General features: G+C 56.4%; 8 protein-coding genes across 8 annotated transcripts; 7 read left to right on the top strand and 1 right to left on the bottom strand.

Annotated features, from left to right (window-relative positions):
• Window positions 1-1,071: 1,071 nt before the first annotated feature.
• B0T15DRAFT_577652 (uncharacterized protein) lies at window positions 1,072-3,861 on the top strand (the record flags this gene model as incomplete). The annotated part of the gene is made up of 2 exons (XM_062871065.1): window positions 1,072-2,795; window positions 3,017-3,861. The coding sequence occupies 2 exons, from the start codon at window positions 1,072-1,074 to the stop codon at window positions 3,561-3,563; spliced, it is 2,271 nt and encodes a 756-aa protein (XP_062718361.1). The 3' UTR covers window positions 3,564-3,861.
• Window positions 3,862-5,724: 1,863 nt separating this feature from the next.
• Window positions 5,725-6,208, top strand: B0T15DRAFT_543297 (uncharacterized protein). The gene has a single exon (XM_062869981.1). It carries the CDS (start codon window positions 5,733-5,735, stop codon window positions 6,027-6,029), a length of 297 nt encoding a protein of 98 aa, XP_062718360.1. The 5' UTR covers window positions 5,725-5,732; the 3' UTR covers window positions 6,030-6,208.
• Window positions 6,209-6,443: 235 nt separating this feature from the next.
• On the top strand, window positions 6,444-7,922 carry B0T15DRAFT_497039 (cAMP phosphodiesterases class-II-domain-containing protein; the record flags this gene model as incomplete). The annotated part of the gene is made up of 1 exon (XM_062867238.1): window positions 6,444-7,922. The coding sequence occupies one exon, from the start codon at window positions 6,444-6,446 to the stop codon at window positions 7,920-7,922; it is 1,479 nt and encodes a 492-aa protein (XP_062718359.1).
• A 1,839-nt stretch (window positions 7,923-9,761) lies between these two features.
• Window positions 9,762-10,059, top strand: B0T15DRAFT_497038 (uncharacterized protein; the record flags this gene model as incomplete). The annotated part of the gene is made up of 2 exons (XM_062867237.1): window positions 9,762-9,869; window positions 9,940-10,059. 2 exons carry the CDS (start codon window positions 9,762-9,764, stop codon window positions 10,057-10,059), a joined length of 228 nt encoding a protein of 75 aa, XP_062718358.1.
• Window positions 10,060-10,089: 30 nt separating this feature from the next.
• B0T15DRAFT_497037 (uncharacterized protein) lies at window positions 10,090-11,086 on the top strand (the record flags this gene model as incomplete). The annotated part of the gene is made up of 3 exons (XM_062867236.1): window positions 10,090-10,314; window positions 10,404-10,664; window positions 10,775-11,086. 3 exons carry the CDS (start codon window positions 10,090-10,092, stop codon window positions 11,084-11,086), a joined length of 798 nt encoding a protein of 265 aa, XP_062718357.1.
• Window positions 11,087-11,206: 120 nt separating this feature from the next.
• Window positions 11,207-12,853, bottom strand: B0T15DRAFT_543294 (uncharacterized protein). The gene is made up of 2 exons (XM_062869980.1): window positions 11,707-12,853; window positions 11,207-11,559 (listed from the first exon to the last, which is right to left on the bottom strand). Exons 1-2 carry the CDS (start codon window positions 12,466-12,468, stop codon window positions 11,416-11,418), a joined length of 906 nt encoding a protein of 301 aa, XP_062718356.1. The 5' UTR covers window positions 12,469-12,853; the 3' UTR covers window positions 11,207-11,415.
• Window positions 12,854-14,828: 1,975 nt separating this feature from the next.
• Window positions 14,829-17,018, top strand: B0T15DRAFT_310327 (uncharacterized protein). Its single transcript, XM_062863918.1, has 2 exons — window positions 14,829-15,220; window positions 15,426-17,018. Exons 1-2 carry the CDS (start codon window positions 14,989-14,991, stop codon window positions 16,904-16,906), a joined length of 1,713 nt encoding a protein of 570 aa, XP_062718355.1. The 5' UTR covers window positions 14,829-14,988; the 3' UTR covers window positions 16,907-17,018.
• Window positions 17,019-17,708: 690 nt separating this feature from the next.
• On the top strand, window positions 17,709-23,722 carry B0T15DRAFT_487650 (uncharacterized protein; the record flags this gene model as incomplete). Its single annotated transcript, XM_062866453.1, has 5 exons — window positions 17,709-18,069; window positions 18,169-19,243; window positions 19,457-20,117; window positions 20,981-21,094; window positions 21,932-23,722. 5 exons carry the CDS (start codon window positions 17,709-17,711, stop codon window positions 23,720-23,722), a joined length of 4,002 nt encoding a protein of 1,333 aa, XP_062718354.1.
• Between the last annotated feature and the right edge of the window lie 40 nt (window positions 23,723-23,762).

Genomic DNA, 23,762 nt, shown 5'->3' with positions numbered 1-23,762 from the left:
CGATAACGTTACACACACGTGGACGTACAAAAAAAACGGAGCATTTAGTCTAGAATGGTAAGGTCGACTCGGCAGGTCAATGACCCGATCCGGCTCCCGAAAGGTGCGGTTGCGATGCGCTGAAGAAATTTTGCGCGTTTGGATCCGCTCATCCTTGAACATACATCTTCGTGTTTTTTTCTTGGGAAAACAAACTTGAACAGCTCTCTCACAGACATCTCCCCTTCTCTGGCAAATCGAGCGCAAAATTTCCACTGATAGCAGGAATTGGAGGTGTGTGGTCTCGGTCCATCGTCGTCGACCTGGTAAGATTCCCATAAGGTACTAGTAGCTATCAGTCTTGATCGACGACGAGAGGTGGACGTGCATCCCATACTCTGCTCCCCTTCTAATGGTAAGCTCTCTTTATCCCTCGTTCTTTCTCTTCGCGCATTTTCGCGGGTTGCCCACCACGGCCCCGGTATGATGAAATCGACGCAAATTCACAGACCTGTTCTGAACTTCTATGTTGAGACAACGCTGAGCTCTACCTGACCATTGCCAATTCTTCAACAACTTGACTGCCCTCGATATCGCAAATGAGACGCTGACTGGTCTACAGGCCCTGCATAGTGATACGTCGCTGCCGTTTCAGGCCGCACTCCGGTCGATGTGCTTTACTCTTTGTCTGTTCCAGTTTGTCTCAAACATAATAAGGGAAACTCGGTCTCAGCATCTTGGCGCTGCTTTGTTCCTTGGGCTTGGATTTTGCCTTGGCCCAAAAATATGCCGGCTGTCCAGTATCCGGCACAATGCCTTTCTTCTTGAATGCCATTGTACGGGCTACCTCCTCGGTGCTCGACATGTGTCGGCCTGTCCAAGACTACAGAAGGAAGTATTATATATAAGGGCTTGGTTTCGGAGCGTGAGGCTATTGCAATACTGTTCGTCGTCACATATTAAACGTTCAAATCTCATCACGGTTTTCTCGAGTTGTAAAGCAAGCTGCTATCAAGCAATCCCGATCTCAAACATCAATTCCACCGTGTGAATTGCTCCCGTTCCAACCGTTCGAACCACTACAACTTGACCATGGCCGGCAACAACACGGACTCTAACTCGAGCACGTCCTTCGACTACGAGGACTGGGTGTCGTTCCCCCCAGACTCGGGCAAGGCGGATGCTGCCCAAGCCCCTGTTGCCGGTCATGGAGGCTCTGATGGCGCGCAGCAGACGTCTGCTACTCAGGTTGCCGGTAATGCTCGAACTAATCCTACACAACAACACCAGCAGGGCAACGACCAGACTGGCGCTGATCCCGCTCAAGACGCACAATCCGCCTTTCATTTCCCCCCGACGTCTACGGTTCCAAACGGCCAGGTTCCCAGCCTTCCACAGAACGCAGTCGCTAACCCGGCATCCCTTCCACTGGCCGGCCAGCAGATGCCCAATGCGCCCATGTTTGTGGGATACCCGGGTAATGGGATGTCACAACATCCTCCCAGCAATGACCAGTCCGGTATGTTGTACCCCCAAAACCCCGTGCCGCAGACGCAGCAAGCCCCAGGGCAGGCTACGCAGAACAACTGGGTCCAACCAACGCAAAGCAATCTTGGGCAGGGTTTCGGCGCACAGAATTCCAATGTTGTGGGCCGCACTGAGTATGGGAGCCTCCCTGGCAGTGGGGGCGTTCCTAATGTGTATGTGACGTTGCCGCCTGGACAAGCCCCTGCCATGCCTTCGCCTTACGGAGTGAGCTCACAAGTCCAGAGCGTCACTTACCAGCTGCTGCAGCAGTCCTTGGGACAAGGGGGGCAGATTCCCAACGGGGGACTCGTCCCTACGCAACCCCACGCCATCCCCAATCCGACACCACGGGGGCCTCCGCAGCCTGACCTGCCGAATCCCAGAAATGTCTACAAGATCTCTCACAAAAGGTCAGAGATACACAAGCGTGTGAACAAGCCATCTCTCTACTACCAAATACCGCAGGGTCTGGGAAGATGGGGGCCCGAGGTCAATGTGGCTGAAAGGGAAGACCGCCGTAAGAAGCGAAAAAGGCCCTCCAAGGAGGACATGCGCCCTGTATTCGACTACGTCGAGGTCGGGGACCGGCCGACTGTCGAATTGAGCTGGGTAACATTAACCAAACGCGAGATCGAGTTATTCTTGGGCGGGTGGGCGCACCCGAGCCCCATGAACCGGCGCCTGATCTTGTGGGTTCAGAATACACCCGCCCAGTCCAAACACCGGTTCGTAAACGGGGAGAAGTCAGGCAAATGTCGATTGCAAGATTGTGTAGAGCCACACAACACGATCTCCAAGGGATTCTGGCGTCTCGCTTTCGACGAGTTCTCGGACGGCGCGGACCTTCCGCAGACCAACCCGTCGCTCGACCCGTATCATAACGCGGCCTACATGCACCTGCACTGCTTTGAGAATACGTTTGACCTGGGCTTCCTGATCCACCATGGCGCCAGACAACTCGGCTTCGAGATTCGTCCCGACACCCGAACCTTTCTGCGGGAGGAGAAGAACACTATGTCTGTGACGAGAGACCATCAAGAGATGATCCGGACGTATAACGAATGGGTTGAGAACGAAAAGGACCGGGCTGATCTGTTCAAAAACATTCACCCGGGTTATACGGGACTTGACGGTCCATACCACAAACAGCACAATCAGACCCTCGGATACGCCTTGACTTCGAAGCACCTTGAGTTAGAAACCAAAGCACGGGAGAAAACGCGGGCAAAACGGAGAAAGAATGGCGAAGGGAGTGCAGATATCGAAATCCACATGGGCGATTTGGCGAGGTATGTCGAACTGTGCCAGCAGAGGAATAAGAAGCGGAGAATGCTGCAGCAGGGGGGGAAGGGAGAAGGAAGCGAAACCAAGCCACCGGTAACGAGCAGGAGGGAGATGACGACAGCCAGTCATCGTCTCGGCCCGCAAAGCGGCGTCGGGTAGACAGCACGGAGGACTACGGCGACAGCGATAACCAAGCAGTCAGAAACCACCCTCCTTCCCAGCACAGCCAAGCGGGCAAGAGAAAGCGGCAGGAAGACAACAGCGATGACATCAGCAGCGACGGGTCGGACTCGTCGTCGTCCGATGGCCAGGCGCCGTCTCGGCCCCCCAAGAGGCAGCGGGTAGCCAAACAAACGGGCGAGACAGCGTTCAGCCGCGCCACGCGTCCAACAGAGGGGCCAGAGCGCGAGCACAACTGGTGGTCGCAGAGGGACGACGACATTGTTGATTCAAACTACGAGTCGGACCCGAACAGCCAGCCCACCACGCCGGGATCCACGCCGGGCATGTACAGAGAAGAGTTCTCCCAATTTGATTGGAACTTGATGGAGGCTGAAGATGTAGAGCAGGAACAGGCTTCCGAACCCTCCGACCCTCCCGCCGAACCTCCTGCCGACCCGCTGAACGAGCGGCGCGAGGCGCTACGTCAGCAAATCCTGGGGCTGACGCCGTGGCAACTCGTGGACATCCAAGAGCAGGTGCGGCGGCGGGAAGCGCAGGGAGGGCTCACGCCGACGCCGAACGGGTGGAAGCAGAAGGCGCAGTCTTTCTGATTGTGCAACAATGGACTTCAGGTGAGGATGGAAGGTAAGTGGTGTAGTAAATTAAGGTAAGGCGCCTCTAAGAAGTCGTCCTCAAAAAGTACTGAGGGTAGGTAGGTGGTGTAATATAAGGTAAGAATTCTGTAGACTGTTCCTGTTACTTCTTGGGTTCCAAGGTATTTTAGAGATAGAAGAGGCGTTTTGCATATAGAATATCAATTTTGCTTTTGTATCCCCCCTCCCTGTTCTCCTACATTATTATATATGCGCTTTGGATTTGGTAATTCCTATAATCCTGCCATATTGAGAGATCTGAATGAATGAACCGAGGAGAGAAACAGGTGGTAAAACAATGCACTCAGCTGGTGATGTTTGATGTCCAATGGCATCCATGAAGCATGCATGCATGAGCTGATACATACCAGCATGTGACAATCGCAACGTATATCTGCAATGTAACCTCCACGGCAGGTCCGATCTGCGGGGAGAACTGGGTTGAGACGTCGTGATTGGAAGAGTCAATTCCATCCTAGCAGGCTTCGTGTGGAGGCGGGGATCATCGTCAGATTGGCGAATCGAGGAACCCACAGGCCAACAAGTTGACTTCGCGAAACATCGGACTTTCTGAGATGAAATTTTGACACAGCATACCCCTGATAAGCGTACCTTTTGATGGCGTATTATCATACGCCTCTGTGAGCTTGATGGACTGAATATCTGGTAAAAATGCAGAACGCACCGGTTAATTCTACTTGTGTCGGCCTCCCGACAAGTCCACCACTCAACGGAGGAGGATCGGCTGGAGCCGCCTGGAGCGGACGGCGACGCCGAATGTGGGCCTCCGATATCAGCACCTTCCACTCCGGCCTATATACGTATGTATGTAAGCCCCGACATCGCGTGACGTGGAACGCTCTAAGGCCGTAAATGCAATAGTAGAGCTCATGTTTGTTTCTAATTCAGCCCACGCATCGAGGAACCGAAGCGCTATTGTCGTCGTAGGGTCGACCTTGCTGGGCATGACGGGCTACCTTGGTGCTGAAAAGAACCATGGGATGGAGACCCACCTCAGCCGCTTCTGCAATGCAGGCGCGTCTTGGCTCAAAGATTGGACGTGAAATGCGTCGTCGCAACTCTTTCAAGCCGTGATACCCTCGTACTCGAACTAACAAAGCCTTCGACCTCGACATCTTACAACATCCCATGTCTCACAGACTGTCAGGAGATCCACTCTAAACTACTGGGGATCTCGATTCCACGGCCCTCTCTACACTCACCTCAACGTCCACAAGCTCAGCGGCGCGCACGGGCGCCAACTGCAGGGAAGTGGCAACCACCACAACTGGAAGGAACAGGCATGCGCCAGAGGACGACCGACGGGGATGCTACAAAACTCGCGCCTCGCCTCAGCCCGGTGGAAGGCGCAGCCCTCGTCCGACAATTTTTCCCGTCCAACCTCTTCACACAAATCTTTCAAGAGCAATCCCTATCTTCAAGTTCTCTCAATCTATCTTCTCCCAAACGACACAACCACAGCCAGTTTCAACGTTATTCGAAAATCCGTTGTCGCAAGTCTGGCACCTGTCGTCGCCTTGGCTTACGGAAATTCGAACACCAAGAAGGGCGTCTCCATCGCACATTGGACAAGGGCCATCACCACTGCATCTCGGTTCGCTGCAGCAGGTCCGTCAGACTTCCGAAGCCAGTGACGTCGATAGGTTTCAGTCGCACAACAGCATTGCATCGATATCACACGCACTGCATCAAGGCACCCGGCCCTTAATCGGCCGCGCCAACCACAAACAGCCCGTCCGCTGCAGCGTCCGACAATTCAGGTTCTGACGGGGAGCGATGGCGAGTCCCATACCCGGCGAGGCGCCCGGCGCCGTTGCGCCTCAACCTGCGTTGCATGTCATTGTTCTGGTGAGTGGACCGAGAGTCAAACAATGGGCGACCATGCAACTTGCCTCATCGTCTTTTTCATTGTCTTTTCCATTGTCAGTTGCTTTTGTTTTCCCTTGATGGAAATCGGGCGCTCTTTAGCAGTACCGGTCCAGTGGGCCTGGTATGTAACGGTGCATTGGCTCAAGGGCCGCCGGGTGGTCCATTGACAATCTTCTCGACTGCCAGAGTCGAGTCTCGAAGGCAACTGGGTGTCTTACACATCGGACGGAAGCTTTCATGCTGTCCCCTATTCCTTTGTTATTCCAAGGTGCGTGTCCCTTTGTTTGGCACATCCTTGTCGCATGGGCCACACACAAAACAAGGGGCAAGTTTTACCCCTGTCAGTGGCCAAGTCAGTCATTGTGTCGTGTATCTCTTCAGCACCCAAAGCTCCTAGCACAGATCGAGATAATACAAAGTCTTCTACCCAAGTCCGAGAAACAAAGAAAAGGAAAAAGGAAGGAAGAAAAAAGAAGCCAAGAAGAGGGAAAAGGAGAAAGGGAGACGAAAGGAGACGAAAGACAAAGGAAGTGAAGAAAGTGAAAGAAAGAGGGAAGGGAAGAAAGAAAAGAAATAAAGGAAAAAGAGGAAAATGTGGTGTTCAAAGAACAGGTTCAAACAAGTGCATACCTTGTCATTCGATCTTGCCAGCAAGGGTGGCACAAGACCACACTCACATCCTCTTTGCCTTCCCTTTTTCCCCTTGTTCCGCCCCGTTTCTTTTTTTTTTTTCTTCCTTTTTTTTTTTTTTTTTTTTTGCTCACCTGTTCACTCGATCCTGTCAAGTGGAAGGATGATCGGAATTTTGGAGCACGCTATCCACTGAAAGACATGGCATGGCAGCTGAAGCTGACAAGGCTCTAGGGCTCTGGCGGGGGACCCTTGGAAAACAATGCCACTGCGCTGCTCGTTCGATCAATCTCATCCGACTGGCGCCGGCACTCAGTTATGGCGGTTGATGCTGGAGTGCACCTCAGTGCAATCAAAACTATCCTGGAACAAACACAGCCGGCGAACCTTGGGCAGAGCGGCGGAAACCCACTTCCACATACCCTCAAGACAGGGCCCTTCGCCGGACTTGAGATCCCAAATGCCACAGCAGAGGCAAACGCAGCGCACATCTACAATGAGCTAATCGAGACATATCTGATAACCCATCCTCATCTCGATCATATCGCCGGGATGGTTATCAACACTGCCTGCCCCCCGGCCGCCACGCACAAGAGGATAGCGGTCTCCAAGCCCAAGACGATAGCTGCCCTCCCGGATACCATAGACGGCCTGAGAACTCACATCTTCAACAATGTCATATGGCCGGACCTGAGCGAGGCGGGGCTGGTGACGTACATGCGCTTGGTGGAAGGCGGATCTCCTCTGGCTGGTGAGGGAGACGGGATAGGATACACTGAAGTCTGTACTGGCCTTGCTGTGAAGGTGTGGAGCGTCAGTCACGGCTCCTACATCGAAAAGCACAATTCTCGTGGCAGTATCGGCTCTCGTCACCACAGCTTCGACGCATCGTCAGTTGGACCTACACAAATCGTACCATATCCTCCTTCTCGCAATCTCACGCCTCCCGTCGCTGTCCCTGAGCAGGACGAACGCATGCAAACCTGCGTGTCCAACAGCTCGGTGTACTTCATCAAGCACGTCGCTACGGGCCGAGAGATACTCATCTTCGGCGACGTCGAACCGGACAGCCTCAGCCTCAAGCCGCGCAACAGCAAGATCTGGCAGCAGGCCGCCCCAAGGATCGTGGATGGGAAACTTGCAGCGATCTTTATCGAGTGCAGCTACGACAACTCACGGCGCGTTGAACAGCTCTTCGGTCACATGACTCCGCGGTACATCAACGAGGAGATGAAAGCCTTGGCCGAAGAGGTGGTCGCTGTGCGGCAGAGCAGAGAAGGGAGAGAGGCCCCAAAGCGCAAGAGGGGTGTCGACGACAAGTCCGTGGAAACCGCTGCAAAGCGGCAAAGCAGGTCACAGTCGAAGGCTTTTCGTGGGCGAAAGCTAGTAGCCCGCTCCGTCCCGGCAAGGAGAAGTCCTAGGCTACGTAGTCGAGCCAGCTCCCCTGCTAGCTCCGCGTCTGAGTATGACCATGACCAGCACGGCCGGCCACGCCACAAGACCTTCCCACGATCGCACCCGCTCCGCAGCACGACTATCAGTAGGGAGTCATCGTGCAGTCTTCCAACGGAGTGGGAAGAAGCTGGCCCCGGCCAAGTTCAAGGTCTAAGCCAGGATCAAGACCTCAGCAATGCGCTCAAGGGACTGAAAGTCGTGATTATACACGTTAAGGAGAGCATGGCTGATGGGGAGCCGGCGCGGAAGATCATTCTGGATCAGCTAAACGAGCTGGAGCAGGTTGCCTCGCTGGGGGTTATATATGAAATCAGTGAGGCGGGGAAGGACTACCGGTTCTGAGAGCCTTGCCCGTGTTTACGTGCCGGTCACGCGTTTGTTGCTAGCTTCAGTCTCGAGCAAAAGCGAAAGGAGAAGAGAGAAGGAAAAGGGAAAGAAGGGAAAAGCAAGGGCAAAAGAGGAAAGAAAGGAATGTGGAAGAGATGAAGGGAAAGAGAAAGCACTGCTCAGCAGAGGCAGCTTGGACCGTATCCTCCTGTCAGGGTCGCTACGATATCCGATACCAGGTCCTGCGGGATTCCCCAAGACGCGTCAAGGACCTTCAGTTGACCAGTCCCATACACTGGGGGGAAGCTTGTTCCCCTGGCGATGGCGCGGTCTTTGGGGCTGGTAAGTACACAAACCCTAGGCATCGAGCTACAATACCTCCACGACGGTCGGATCGGCGACTCCACAAGCACCGAGATGCGGTCGGAGAGTCTGCGTCCCGAGATAAACCTGTCTGTTCTTGTCGAGCATACTCTCTCTATCTTCTGTTCCTAATGAACTTTTGAACTATGTGCCATAGGAGAGGTGATCTCTAGGGCCGTCGTTTTTCTCGATGATCCAGAGCTCTTTACACTATCGACACAAAGCAGAAGACAAGTGAGTATCGTTCTTCTCCGAGTTAGCCTTTAAACCCAACGTGGGGACTAATATTATCCAAGAGCATCGCAGAGACTGGATAATAGCTAGAACGCAACATTTATAAACTATCCCTAGAAACAAACCTTAGAGGTACAACCAGTACTCGTTGTCGCGGCCCTGTCTTGTCACGAGAGAACTCGAGGGATTGGAGATCCCGCATATCCCCGCCTCAAATCTCGCCGCTCTAGATTCACTTATCTGGGAGCGTACAGATGCCGACTATAGTCGCAAGCCGTCGTAATCACCCTGCTGAAGGATAGCAAAGCCATCTACCTGGAAATCTAGTTTGTCTTCTCGGCTTTCTAGAACGCTTACTCTTTCCTGCTGTCCGACTCCGGAATATCATACATATCCAGTAACCAGTGAAGATGGAGGAATTCTACCTTAGTTGGGACGATGCCGTGGCCACCACAATTCCGCCGCCGCCCTCATTTGAGTCCCCTTCACCCTCGGCCTGATGCTAGCCAAGAAGGACACCTCTTCAAAGAGCGTCAAGGAAGAGCTTTGTTATAGAGGTTCTTTTTGCCTCTCATCAAGGATGCAAATCACCCTCAGTTGATGAAACCCTTGCCACATATCAAAGACGGTTGTTTCAACATCCTGGAAAGCTTCAAAACAACGCGTCTGTTCCCAACGGCAGGTCGGGCATCATCCTCGGACAGAGAGGAGTCATAGACGCCCTATGCTATAAGTCAATCCCGAGGAAGGTTGCCATTAGCCGAGACCCTATACTTCCAGAGGACTGCTGGGGAAGATTTGACATCAAATCTTATTGTCGACTGGATAGAACGCGGAGGTTATATGACGGCCATCGCCCTCTTCTGGCTCGGATTCAATGAAGACGGCGATAACCCGAACACGGTTATGTCACAGTGGACGACGGGTCATACCTCGTAACAAGAACGGATAGCGACTCAACGGCTTCCGGTGCCGGGCTGGTAGCCAATCCCGATCTTCTTTTCTTTATCTCGTCTTTTCTCCGTCTTTTTTCCTCTTCGTTGTTATCATTGTTCAGGTCGCCTTGATCCCATTTCCCTCACGCTTGTCGTTGGGCATCCGAAGCAACCGCTTCGGCGGCTCCCTGTCGGGGTTGTGGCGGGGGTTCGAGATAGTGCCAATGAATCACGGTGGTTGGGGGAAGCAGAGCGAGGAACAGCTGGAGGGTGCTGGTAATGCGATTACGACTAGCGTTTCGGTCTGTTCGAGAAGTTCAAGATGGACCCGCACGAAGCCGCGGAGAAGATGCTGCACTGTCGGTACACGGTCGACGATTGCAAGGCCGGCAAGGCTTTCGGCGAGTACGCTCAGACCATGTTGAAGTATGTACGAGCTTTGGAATCGACGAGCAGCCTCAGCAAGTTCAGTACCTGCCCGGCTCACAACCCTGCCATAGGCGACTCGGCTCGCGTGGCTGATGATCCGCCTCATTCCAAAGGAGGCGCTGGGGTTTGCCTCCGCAACCCCCGCCCAGAACCGGGTAGTCGACTGGATAGCGTTTATGCGCCTCGCTTAGGAAACGGGGGGTATAGACAGATACTTCACCATGCCACCGGGGCTGAGCGCGACAGATCTGATCGCGGAGGACTTCCAGCCGAGCTATGGCGGTCCGGATGCGATCACCAAGTTCTCGCCAGGCGATAATCAAGTCGTCGCCCAATTGAAGCACCTCCATGGGGTGCTCGGCCACCGCTGGTGGTTTTTGTCTGAGACCGTGCAGTCCATGATCACAGACGGCCGGTCTCTGAGCGAGCGCAATCTTCGCTCGATAGTTTGTTCAAACTCCTCGACCTTATACAAGAGGCGATGCTGCGAGAAGCCAAGGACACGCCAGCTATATACCTATGGACGATAAACGAGTCGAGAGACGGTCCCTCGAGTGGGTATCCGATGGGGAAGGGAAAGGCGGTCAGGACATCATCATGGCCCCCCGAAGCGTATTGGCAACATGCCCTAGAGAGCATGGGTGTCAATGAGCGGCTTTGCGATGCTATGATGCACAGCGAGTACACCGATCTGAGGAGGACACGGTCCGCCTCCTACTGGGTTCTGGATACGGTCGGTATCGCCTGGGAGTTCCACGAGGGACTTGATAAGAGAATCCGGAAGAAGCGGGATGAGGTGTCAAATGCAAGGAACCTTGCTACCCCTTCGCCGAGTCTCGAACCCCGTCCAGCAATTCGCAGCCAGCCAGCAGTCTTAGGCACCTATTGAGAACCTTCCGGTCCCAGAGGGTTACCACCGTTGATGTTCCGTTGAAGGTGAAGGTGAAAGGGAGCACTAAAGAACGTACGCAAATGGCAGAAATGGCCAAAGGACACACGGGGTGCTACTGGACCTGCATTTGCTCCAAGACAGCCGACAGCAATCTCCCGGTCAAAGGCACCCTCGTCAACTGGGGTACCGAGGCGCCGCACCCGCGTGACGTTCTTGAGTACTATAAAAACGCCAAGTTCCCGCTCCCGGATCCATCCTCCGAGCCGAGCGAGGTCTACCTTCTCGCCATACATAGAAAGTGGATGCCTCTGACAACGCCGCCATAACGGCAGTACACCTGATACTCGACGGCCCTCGAGCAAAGGCGGGAGAAATGACCACCGTCACTCATGTATCCGGTTAGGGTTGGGGGCAAGTGCTGCGCTTGATTGAGTGGCGAACGAAGGATGAATGGATAGATGAATTGACAGGCATTGTATGTTAGTTTTCTAGGGTGTATAGCTCGAGACGATAATTGGGTGAAAGGATCAGTCAGCATAGACCCAAACATTGCTGCCATTGTCTAATCCGTTTCCTTCTATCTTCTATGGCGCAGCAGCAGACCAACGTCTCTCGAGGAGCCATTTCAGGGTGCTGACCCCTAATACGCATGCACCTAGTTGGGCAAGTTCTTGCTCTCCAGCTTCTTCGCCCCTTCAACACCGCCCAAGTCCTTCTCAAAGTCTGGCCTCGGCAACTCAAACCCTCCGGTCACCCTCCCATAAGTAATCCCTCCCAACCTGCTGACCGGTCTCAGGACCTAAATCACAGTCGTTGTCAGTACTATACCTTCTTTCTCCCTATCTCCCTATCGCAACCAAGCTCTTCAGAAAGGTTTTTTTTTTTTTTTTTTTTTTTTTGGGGGGGGGGGGGGGGGGGGGGGGACCAGGCACTCGGTTTAACTCACTGCAGGATCGAGAATATTCCTGTCCTCATTAACCGCATCCTCCCGCGCCCAGAAGCGCGTCCCCTCAATCACCGCCAACGTAGCCGACACCTTCCCGGGCGTCGCGCGGCTCTCGAACTCGCGCACGCTCTCCAGCTTGCCCTCGATGGAGAAGACGGCCTCCTTCACGCGCGCACACCCCACCGTCTCGCAGTCGTAGACCGGCGTCAGCCCGCTGACGTCCCACTCGCTGACGCCGAGCGGCGCGTTGATGCTCGTGGCGTTGGCGGCCTCGACGAAGGACTCGGAGACGATGTTGATGACGCACTCGCCGCGCTCGTGGAGCAGCCGCAGAGAGTCCTTGGCGCGCGACGCTTCCAGCGCCGAGGCGAAGCCAATGATGAACAGCGGCGGGTCGTGCCCGATGAGCTGGAAGTAGCTGAAGGGCGCCAGGTTGGTGACGGCGCCGTCGGCGGAGCGCGTGGAGAGGAAGGCGATCGGCCGCGGCACCACGGCCGAGATCAGGAGCTTGTAGTTGAACCCTGCTGGCCGCCCGGGCGCGTAGGGGTCGATGGGGATGTGTTTCTTGTTGTTGGCCTCATCATCCGGGGAGACGGTCGAGTTCGCGCCTGCGCCGAAGGTCCAGGTTGGGTCTGGGGTCTGGGTGTAGTGGAAGGCGGTGGAGGAGTCGAACGGTGGGCGCGAGGCTTCGACCTGCTTGAAGTCGGGGTGCGGGTTGCGCTGGATGGACTTCTCCCAGTTGGCGGTCCTTTCGGCTGCCATTGTTGCAGTCTGGTCTGGCGTGCTGTACTACTACCTGGTGGTTTCGTGGAGAGACATGATCTGAATTGGGAATGGGAATGGGTATATACTGGCGGCGGACAGCGTCCGAGTCGGCAATCGGGACCGGAAGCACAAGGTGGGGGAGGGACAATCCACCGGGACAGCGCTTGCCGTCGGATAATGGATCGCGGAACGGAGGGGTGGATTCGGGGTACTAACCCGCCACTTAACAGGGACATGATGACTTAGGTAGGTAGGAAACTACCTGGGATGTTGGAGAGAGGCTTTTTCTCAATGGTAGGACCAGCCATCCACTGCCAGTTGACCTGAGTGTGTAATTCCGTGTGTCTTTCTCAGTCCCTGGCAACGCCCGCCATGTTTGGCCTTGCCCCTGAATGCCGTATTGGCGGGGTGACTGAGAGTTAGGATGCAGTGGCGTCCGAAACCCCACATCTCGGAACTCGGAACGGCCGCCATTGCAGCCTCTCCCGTTTCCGGGAGAAATATTATGTGACCTCACTTACGCTTTGCTGACTTGAGCACAGATACGTTGTATCAGGTGAGGAATCTGGAGGTTTGGAGTTACAACTCATAAGAGAGATGCGACGTTGCAAGGTGAGAATCATGGGCTTCCTGCCGCTTCCATTGGCGCCCATGCCGCAGAGCATGGTAGTTATGGGACATATATATGACAGAAGCTACTAAAACCTTTCATTGGAATGAGGATTCCATGGATACCAAGTATCAGGTAGGGAAGAAGATGGCATGGCAAAGAGCCTAGGAGTATTCTCCAAACACTGTTCCTTCTTAAGGGAGAACGGGCGGAAGTCGTACAATACCTATCCCTGGACAACTTCTAGGCTTATAGGTGGAATACTCGGTCTTGTGCACATCTTAGCTAGCAGTCTCCGGGTCTCGGCGACATGGTTTACAGTCTCTTCTCTTCGATCCGTCCGTCAGTTTGAAATCCTAACTTCCCAAGTGAATGGATCTTGATTTTCGAAAAATACGTCGAAGCAATGACATTCTTGAAAGGCCGCATGTAACCCGGCATAGTCGAGGCATCCACGGACGAAGTTCCAGCACTTCCGTGGTTAAGGCAGGTCTATTTTCACTTCTGACTCAGAAGTCTACTGTGGTAGAGACTGCTGTGAGCTCAGTTGCGGGAGCTCTGCGGAGCTGCGCCTTCCCGAATGGCGAGGTTGAACGGACTTTGGGCCCGCAGTTCCGCTCGGGCCTACAAGGCAAAATGAGTACCTGGTATGAAATTGGACGCGTTTATATGGGAGCGACACCCGAGAAAGTCTTTTGTGTTCTCCAAGCCTTGTTCCTTGGATTCAATGCAGTATGCCCATTCCGTCGCATTGCAGAACCGTGTTGTCCGACTTTCAGGTTGGACTCACTCGTCTGCAGAACAAAGGCACCCTGACAGAAATGAAACGGGCTTGGCATACGCGGATCTCTCATCCAATCGGAGGCCAATGCTAGACGCCATACGCCGCAGACTAACGCGGGCTTCACCCGTTCTCGCGCTAATTCTGGAGCGGCGCAGCTCAAGGCTCAACAAGGCTCGCCTTGGTCAACGCTTTGCCGGGTGTTTACCCAACTCACACCATGTTCCGTTGCGGGCACAAACTGAAAAGTGGCAACTTTCATCAATATGAAGTCAATACCTAAGTCGGGTTGAGATGGGGTGAGGTCACTGAGGGACTGGCGTGGAGCTGCAACCTTCCAACACCCCCGCTGTTTCCAGTATGTTTAGAAGGGCTGGACTCGTTGACCGAGAAACTGGCGCAGTGCATCGGCGGACGCACTGCAAATGGCTACGGATACATACCTACCTATTATGGATGGTCAGCGCCATGCACATACAGTACTTCGTACCTACCTACTTTTGGTTGCTCGTTTTGCTGAGTTTGATTGTCAGTTATCAATCAGCACCCGGACAGGACACCGCCAAGGCTGACTGGGCGGGCTCTGTCACCAGCCGAGGGACTACTGATGCGTTACAGCGGCGCAGCGGCGCATGAGAACCAGCCTGGTGGATGGAAGGACGGTCGAGGGCAGGAGGGAGGCTCCGTATCCGTAGGGCAGAAGGATTGGATGCTTTCGGATTGACGACGGCTCCGGCTCTTCGGCCGTTTGGGTGGGTGCATGTGGCTCATGCGGTAGCAAGGGCCCAAGGCTCAAGCAGCCCATCCATGCACTGCAGCCCCGAGTTCTTACTCGCCTGGCCCGTCCAATCCCAGTTCTCCGTTCTTCAGCTCATGGGCCCCGTCGTCCAGCAGCTCCTTTCCCGCGCACGCAGCATCGAACCCCCTGGTGCACGCTGCAAGATTCAGCGAGTCTCAATCATTTGCTTCAGTGAATACCGAATCCCGCCCCCAGCTCGCCAGCCTGTCGCTCGCATTCTCGCTCCAAACCGAATGTCGAGTTTTGTCGTGTATCACCTTGTGATGGTCTGAAAACGTGTCGAAGTCTCCGTGAGACTAGATCCGCCTCTTTCGCGCCGCCACGGTGATGGCGACAGTGAAACAGACGACTGCTAGGCTGCGGAACAGTCGGCGCCGCGCGGTCCCCAATCCGCTGACGGGCAGTGGGATTGTGAGCGCAAACTGCGGAGCACACTTCCTGTCCCCAACAAGGGGTCTCAGTTTGTCCTATCTCGACACCATCATCATCACCTACCATTCCAACCTTGCCAATCCCGCGCTGTCATGCTGGTGTGGCGCGTCTGGGCCGGCAATACAGAGTTAGTGCCGTCCCGTTCCCCTTCTCCTCCCCCTCCGTCTGAGGCGCCAAGTCGCCGTCGAACCCACCTTCCAACGCTTCAGTCCACTCTTCTCAATCACCTTCTCTCCCCTTCTACCTCGGGCGTGGCTGGCCGTCGCTTGCCACTGACTGCGTACTGCAAGCCTTGCTGACCCACCAACTAATACTCTTGTGCTCCCTTACAGAATTCAGCGCCGACAATGTTAGTCCATTTAATGGGAGCGCACATGTTCTCCTGAACTTTACCTCGGACGACCCCTGCTGGTTTGAACTGACCTCCCCGTCTGGCGACTGCCGCACCCTCAGCGAGTTGTTCATCTTGTCGCCGAACCAGCACGACTCGGACGACAGGCCAACATCGACTCGGACGCGCATCGTGACGACTTCCCCTCTGACAGCACGCAGAGCCGCAGCCGTGGATTCCCAGGCACCCAACTCCCGAGGCGACAGCTTCAACGCCGGAGCCAAAGCGGCGTTGGGCATCGGGATCGCACTGATCTGCATTGCCATCGGCGCGATGGCTGCCTTCCTGTATTTCAGACGCCGGCGCCGCGGGCAGGATGGTGATGGGACAAATGGCATCACGGGCCATGACCGGCGTAACGGGAGGAAAGGCCCAGAGAAGACGCGAAATGGCGCGTCGTCAAACACTTCGGACGAGCCACTATGCCCCATACAACCTGTCTTTGACGGCTATCCAGGCTCGACGGGTTATGAGGATGTACGCTCGCTCCATTCAACCATACAGACACATTCACCGTCGCCAACGGGGGCCCAGTCGCCGACGCACTCGCACAATGGCGCCTTCTGGACATACGAGCGCAGCACCGAACGGGAGGAGCTCACGGCTGCGCGTCTGAAAGCTCAGCTGAATGCCTCCGGCGCGGCGACGGTGGTGTCGTACGGGCCCAACCCGGTCACTCCGACGATAGCGCCCCGCCTCACCCCGAAACCAGCTCCGAACCCGGCGGTGACACCAATAAGTCCCGGTAGTACAGAGGCGGTGCCATACTTCTCTGATTACACCAACTTCAGCATCCCTCCCCCGTCTCCGATACCCGTCTCAAAGCCGTCGCCTCCAAAGAAACCTGCCGTGCCGCTTGTGGTTTCGTATGGACCGAACAAAGTCACTCCCACCCCGCTGGTAGTCTCACCTACCGTCCCGCCCGACGAGGCCTTAATGAACCGCAAGGTGGCGGAAGCGAATTCCGCAACGTCCCACGAGCGTCAGTTCTCCTGGGAAGCCGACTCCCCGCTGCTGGGCGTTTCCATGGGCCCGCTACCACCGTACGCTTCGACCGAGGACTTTGAGGCCATGGAAAAGGGTGCGGTTCGCAAGCTGGCGGAACCCCAGGCTGAGGCCGAGCTGCCGCCCACAAAGGACGGATTCTACCACTCTACATATGACATTGTCGAGTACGAGCTCCCTGGCGCCGCGCCAGGGAGCGAGCCGCAGCTACCGTTCCGTCCGTACCAGCCGCAGCATGCACAGGCCGGCCCGTCCAGCGGAGGCCGAAACAACAGGGAGATCGACGAGCAGAAGTTCCTGCTCTCGGATGCAGAGATTTCAATGATGAAGGCCAGGGCGCGGGCCACTGCCGCCAAACCGACACGGCAGGAGGGCGAGTCCTACGACTTGGGCCAGCCGTACCATAACATGAGGTGACATTGGTGATGGTCCATGGACCATCAACGTCAATGCAACGAAGCGGCACTAGTGGAGAGCTGGGTACATAAACCTACCTACCTTTTAAACACTTTACCTAATAGGCCGAGGAGGACCGGGCAGGAGGAAAATACTGTGGAACCGCACTTGGGCTGGGTATCGAAAGAGGAGGAAGCATTATACCATTGGCAAGGCGTTGGGCGTTTTAGATCTTCGGGTCTGCATGTCGGAGCAGACATATCAGGTATATACCATATCTGGCTTCACATTAAAAGAGGTACTCTCATCTCGAGCCATCTGCAAGCCGACCTTCGATATTTATTTAGCTCGAACTACGGGAACCAGGAGAAATGAGACGGGTTCTGCGGACGGTACTTGTTCTTATCAAAACAGCATCTATGTGAATCCTGCTGTGAAACCGACAATCTGAGACTCGATTATCATCGGGGGAACATACCTAGGTACCTGGTAGTAGTAACCGACCAGCTCCAGGGCTCATGTAACCAACGGTCCCTGACCCTGCTGTACGTTAGGTAGCCGACCCGCAGCCACGGGTAGATCGGCCGCCAAACCACCGATGGACCCTCTCACCGCCCGGCAGAAAAAGCTCCCATCCCAAAAATTTGGCCTACCTTTTCTCTCCTTCGCTCTACCACGCCCCGCCATTGCCATCACGCCAATTACCTTCCCCTTACGACCTTCCCGATCTATCCTAACCCGGTAGCAGCTTTTTACAAGACGCAGCTGTGCCTCCTCAATCCCACCAAAAATGACGCCCTCGCAAAAACGAAAGAGCCCCGCAATGGACGACGATTTCATCCACACCATCGACGACGACGAGCCGGTGCCCTTCGAAGAGGAAGCGCTAGACGAACAATTTGCCGATACAAGGCCGTCCAAGAAGGCCAAGACCGCTTCCTCCTCTTCTTCCTCTACAAAGAACAAGAAGAAGGGCAACAACAAGAAAAACAAAAAGGACGAAGCGGAGAATGAGAATGAAGAGGAGGGGCCGAGCGGGGTATGGGGCGAAAAGGACGCCGACGACGGCGCGATGGACTCGGAGTTTGAGTTCGCCGTCGACGGCATGAACGCGGTCGAGGCCGAGTTTGACGGGTGGGGGTTTGAGGGGGCCAAGAAGGGCATGGCTCCTTCCAGTACTAATGGTCAGAGGGCTGGGGTGGATCTGGACGAGATTATTCGGCGGCGGAGGGAGCGGAAGTCTGCTAAGGACAAGTCTACTACGTCTGCGCAACAGGAGGAAGCGGAGGATGGGAATAACAAGGAGATAGAAGATGAGGAGGAGAGTGAAGAGGATGATGTGGATGGGGAGGTGGATCTGGATGAGGAGGTGCTTGCTGACGATGGGTTTGGCATGGGGGTCGGGTCCGATGCGGAGGATGAAGAGATGGACGATGGAGAAGAAGATGGGGAGGAGGAGCAGGAGGAAGGGGAAAGCGGGGACGAGGCTGCGTCGGACGATGACTCGGTTGCCACGCCGGTGCAGCATCCTGATGATGAAGCGCCGGACTCTGAAGACGATGACGAGGACGAGGATGCTGAGGAGGCGGCTAAGCGGAAAGAATTCTTTGCCGCGCCCGAGGAGACGGACAAGCCTGGCAAGAAGGGCGACTTGTCCTCGTTCCAGTCCATGTCGCTCTCGCGGCCGATCCTGAGGGGTCTTACCTCGGTTGGTTTCACGAAGCCGACGCCGATCCAGGCCAAGACGATTCCCATCGCGCTGATGGGCAAGGATGTGGTTGGTGGCGCCGTCACGGGTTCGGGCAAGACAGCGGCGTTTGTGGTCCCTATCCTGGAACGTCTACTCTACCGACCTAAGAAGGTCCCGACGACGAGAGTCGTCATCTTGACGCCTACCCGTGAACTGGCCATTCAGTGCCACGCCGTCGCTACGAAGCTCGCGAGCCACACAGATATCAAGTTCTGCCTTGCTGTTGGCGGTCTCAGTTTGAAAGTGCAAGAGGCCGAGCTGCGTCTGAGACCGGATGTGGTGATTGCTACTCCGGGTCGGTTCATCGACCACATGCGGAACTCGGCCAGCTTCGCCGTCGAGACGGTGGAGATTCTCGTGCTCGACGAGGCCGACAGGATGCTCGAGGACGGTTTCGCGGACGAGTTGAACGAGATCCTGACGACGCTGCCCAAGTCACGCCAGACCATGTTGTTCTCCGCCACCATGACTTCGTCGGTCGACAGGCTGATTCGCGTGGGGCTCAACAAGCCCGCCCGGATTATGGTGGATTCGCAGAGGAAAACAGCCGGCACTCTATCGCAGGAGTTTGTGCGGCTGCGGCCCGGACGGGAAGAGAAGCGCATGGGGTACTTGGTGCACATCTGCAAGACCTTGTACACCGAGAGGGTCATCATCTTCTTCAGGCAGAAGAAGATTGCCCACCGGACGCGTATCATCTTTGGACTCCTAGGACTTTCGTGCGCAGAGCTGCACGGAAGCATGAATCAGGCTCAGGTATGCCCACTCCATACCCACTCATTCTGTACTGGATTCTGACAAGATGTCCAGCGTATTGCTAGTGTTGAGGACTTCCGAGACGGCAAGGTAAACTACCTGCTTGCCACCGATCTTGCCTCACGTGGTCTGGATATCAAGGGCGTGGATACCGTCATCAACTACGAAGCGCCGCAGTCACACGAAATCTACGTGCACCGTGTCGGCCGTACGGCGCGCGCGGGCCGCAGCGGTGTTGCCGTCACATTGGCCGCAGAACCAGACCGCAAGGTGGTGAAAGCGGCTGTTAAGGCCGGCAAGGCGCAAGGCGCCAAGATCATCAGCCGAGTGATCGACCCGGCCGACGCCGACAAGTGGCAGGCCCAGGTCGACGAGATGGAGGACGAGATCGAGGAGGTTCTGCGTGAGGAGAAGGAGGAGAAGCAGCTCGCGCAAGTCGAGATGCAGGTCAAGAAGGGTGAGAACATGATCATGCACGAGGAGGAGATCAAGTCGCGGCCGAAGCGGACATGGTTCGAGACGGAGAAGGACAAGAAGAAGGCGAAGGAGGCGGGCCGGGCCGAGCTCAACGGCGTGCGCGAGGCCATGAAGAAGAAGGGCGAGGGCAAGCTCAGTAACAAGGATAAGAAACGACTCGACTCTAAGGCGGAGAGGAGCGAGGGTAAGTCGTGGAAGAAGGGCCGTGCTGAGAGAGACGGCAAGGGGGCGGTGTTGAACTTGAAGAAGGTCAGGAAGCCGAAGCCGAAGAGGGGCCCGGCGGGGAGGAAGGGGAGGAAATAAGGGTAGTGATATCTAGAAATTAATCTGTTGTTTTACGTGGTTGTTACAACTGCTGTCTTCTTTTTGCTAACTTGTGATACGATTACCTGTCTTGCTGCGGGCTCGTGTGTAATGACCTGTGTTGATGGCCAAGCTTGGAGTAATTACGCATCCCACCGCCCAAGCGTTGTGTAAATACATGTGTCATTACGGTATGGGCGATATCAGTACACTGTAAGCGCAGCCCCTAAGTGATAAATGCAGAGGACCCACATGTAGGAACAGCTTCCCCAGCCAAGTGACGTGCTTGACGTAACCTGGAAAGCGCCGGCGCCGATCTGGGCGACAATCAATTGTCCTTACCTCCGACACGAGTTGAATTCCAGTCGCACTATGTTGCGACGACTGGTGCGGATTCGAAACATGCATACTCAATCTTGTTGATGTCCGTATTCCCTTCTTTTTCATTACATTGGCGACGAGATTAGCATTGCAAAACTTGTGTGCTTCTTTCTGCGCCAGCATTCGCATCACTGTATCACCCACCACCTGCGCAAGCAATTATATTCAGTTCAACCGCTCCCCATCGTCATTCTCCCGCACGCGATCCGCTGCCCGATAACCAGCAGAAATAACCAACCAACCTGGCTCCCTTCAAATCCCCACCACCACCCAGCGCCAGACCCTCCTTCAAACGCCTCCTACCCTCCCCCATACATCGCCCAGCACAACGCGCCGTACCCCCTCCAAGACCCTCGGTACTCCGCTGCCTAGTGCCCCCTTCCCTCCGGTACCTCGTCCCGCCCTCCTTCCGCGACCACTACCGCGAGCGCCTCGCCCGCTTCCGCCTCGACACCCTCCCGCGCTACAAGCTCGGCCTGCAGAGCCGCATCTACCGGTTTATTGTCGAGCGCCAGCGGCGCAGGCGGGACAAGACACGGGTTGTTGATCTTGTGAGGAGGCAGGGGCGGAGGTTACTTCTCGGTTCTGGTGCTACGGGGACCGTGGCCGTGGCTGGGGCTGGGGCTGGGGCTGGGGCTGGGGCTGGAGGTGTAAGGAGAGTGGCGGAGACTGCAACTGGGATTGGGAACGTGAGCAAGGGCAGTGGGAGTGCCGCTGGGGAGGAGGGGAATGCGCCGCATGCGTCACGGGCCCAGACAACCGGAGAAGACCAAGGGAGGCTGAAGAAGATGCAAGCACATGGTCGCGGCGGCGACGGCGGGTATGGGTACGGCGGGTATGGGTACGGGGCGTACGGGACCAGGGCGGGCTTTGGCGCACCGGTTGTTGGTCCCGAGCGCGGGTCGCGGCGGAAGAAATTGGCTGCCGTGGCGGGGAGCGTCTACCGCGCTGGGGTGGCGGCTGCGAGCGAGCTGAGAGAGCAGTACAATAATACGCGGGTCAGGGGGGTCGAGCGGTGGGGGGATTCGCAGGTGTCGATTCCGGGGTCGTTCCCGAACGTGGCGATTGCCACCAAGGGCGAGGAGCAGATGGTGCTATTCCCGACGTACGCGAAGAGGCATGTGCGCGAGTTTGGCGGGGCGGGCAGGTTCCCGCCTGGCCACTCGGCGCAGGCGGCGAATGCTGCGCAGGCGGGGATGAGCGAGGAGGAGTACTGGAAGCAGGAGTGGGCGAGGATGGAGGATGAGAAGGCTGTGGTGGATGTCGATGTGAGGGGGTGGATCTACATGCCCAACAAGGGCCCGATGACCCGGCGCAATCGCATGTTGATCGGCCTCGCGAGGAGGCTCAGCGGGATCCCGCCCCCGATGGCACAGCAGGAACCGTCGGCGAGTTCGCACGAGCAGCACGAGAAGGAGAGAGAGGAGCGGAGGATCGCTCGAGAGGCTCGTGAGATTGAGAAGCGCGGGCAAGATGAAAAGGAGGTCGCGAATAGAGGCGGCTACAGCGAGGGACCCAACGACTCCAAGGGAGAAGCGACGCATTCCGCCGTGTCACCACCGCCATCTCCTACCTTAACCGCCAGGACGCCCTCCATGTCAGCGGCGGACATGTCCGAGGCAGAGCTCGCCGTCGCGAACGCCAACCTCATGGCACGTCTGGGACCATTCATGACCACGCCCTTGGTGCAGATTCCCATCACGATATTCTTCTACAACGACGAGCAGTCGCGGTCCCATACCGTCATGACGGACGACTCGGGCCACTTCAGCGCCCGTGTGGCCCTGGAGTTCGTTCCGACCGACGTGAGGGTGCTGGCTAATGAGAACGTGTCCGCCACGAGGCCCGTCGAGATCATCGAGTCGAGGGGCGTCAGCCTGATCAGCGACGTCGACGACACCATCAAGCGCTCCAACATCTGGATGGGCGCGCGTGAGATCTTTCGGAACACGTTCGTCCGCGAGCTGGCTGAGCTGACGGTCGACGGCGTCAGGGAATGGTACCACCGAATGCACGAGATGGGCGTCAAGGTGCACTACTGCTCCAACAGCCCGTGGCAGCTGTTCCCCGTTCTCGCCACCTATTTCCACCTGGCCGGCCTGCCCCAGGGGTCGATCCACCTGAAGCAGTACAGCGGCATGCTGCAGGGTATTTTCGAGCCGGTCGCGGAAAGAAAGAAGGGGACGCTAGAGGCTATCATCCGGGATTTCCCCGATAGGAAATTCCTGCTCGTTGGCGACAGCGGCGAGGCCGACCTGGAGGTGTACACCGAGCTCGCGCTGGCGAACCCTGGCCGAGTCCTGGCTGTCTTCATCCGCGACGTCACCACGCCCGACCATGCGGGCTTCTTCGATTCCTCGTTCAGCGTCGACCCGGCGCAGCGTAGCAGGCAGGACAGCACCAGAGGCAGACCGGAGGATCACCCGGCCGGTGACAATCTCACGGATGTCCGACCGCCATTACCGCGTCGAGCGACTGCTTCCGCCCCAACAACAGGGCCGGTCATGGGCACGCTGATCGACTTTGACGATGAGCCTGTGCAGCTCAGTTCTGCCGAGACCCGAAACCACCTCAGCGGAGAGCCCAACAGCCAGCCCGGCTCAAAACCGGGCACGCCCAGCTCCTTCGCCGAAAGCGTCTCGAAGAAACCGCCTCCTCCCCCACGGCCCGCCAAACCAGCCGCCTTGCGAAGCACGCCCTCCGAAGCAAATCTCCGCAGTCAGAGAAGCCAAAGTCCGCTCGTCCGACCCCGGACCGCGGGCGGCGGCGGCCCTTCCGCCACTACCGGTAGTAACAACAACCACCCCAACAAACCAATCCCTCCTCCGCCTCCACCGCCGCGGCGACGGGGTACCGCCCCGGCATCCCGGCAGCCAGCAATCTCGGCTTCCAACGCAGGCCTTGATGTCACCACGGACATAGAACCCCTCCCGTCAGTGGTGGCCGGCACATACCCGGCCAGCCTCGCAGACACAGTGGCAGCGCCCAATAACGGGGCGGCGATGGGGGCAACGTACAACAAAAAGGTGGATCTCTGGCTGCGGCGGTTGGCGAGAGCGCACGACATCCTGGACGCGCAGGGGGTGAAGCTGTATACCTGGCGCAGGGGGGAGGACGTGATTGCCGAGGCGGAGGGGATTGTGCGCGCGGCGCTGAGGGAGATGAAATAGAAGGGCAGAGAGACGAGAGAGAGCGAGAGAGAAAGTAGGT

Source organism: Chaetomium strumarium, assembly GCF_033439665.1.
Source record: "Chaetomium strumarium strain CBS 333.67 chromosome Unknown B0T15scaffold_7, whole genome shotgun sequence".
Taxonomy (NCBI): domain Eukaryota; kingdom Fungi; phylum Ascomycota; class Sordariomycetes; order Sordariales; family Chaetomiaceae; genus Chaetomium; species Chaetomium strumarium.
The sequence above is the reverse complement of the archived record's forward strand: the minus strand, read 5'-3'. Positions and strand labels throughout refer to the sequence as shown.

Bases quoted from the DNA above. Each gene is read 5' to 3' on its own strand.
- B0T15DRAFT_543297 (XM_062869981.1), top strand. From the start codon at position 5,733: ATGCTGTCCCCTATTCCTTTGTTATTCCAAGGTGCGTGTCCCTTTGTT.
- B0T15DRAFT_310327 (XM_062863918.1), top strand. From the start codon at position 14,989: ATGGCGACAGTGAAACAGACGACTGCTAGGCTGCGGAACAGTCGGCGC. The intron at 15,221-15,425 runs GTTAGTGCCGTC...GCTCCCTTACAG, and splicing joins GTCTGGGCCGGCAATACAGA to AATTCAGCGCCGACAATGTT.
- B0T15DRAFT_543294 (XM_062869980.1), bottom strand. From the start codon at position 12,468: ATGGCAGCCGAAAGGACCGCCAACTGGGAGAAGTCCATCCAGCGCAAC. The intron at 11,560-11,706 runs GTGAGTTAAACC...ACTGTGATTTAG, and splicing joins GGAATATTCTCGATCCTGCA to GTCCTGAGACCGGTCAGCAG.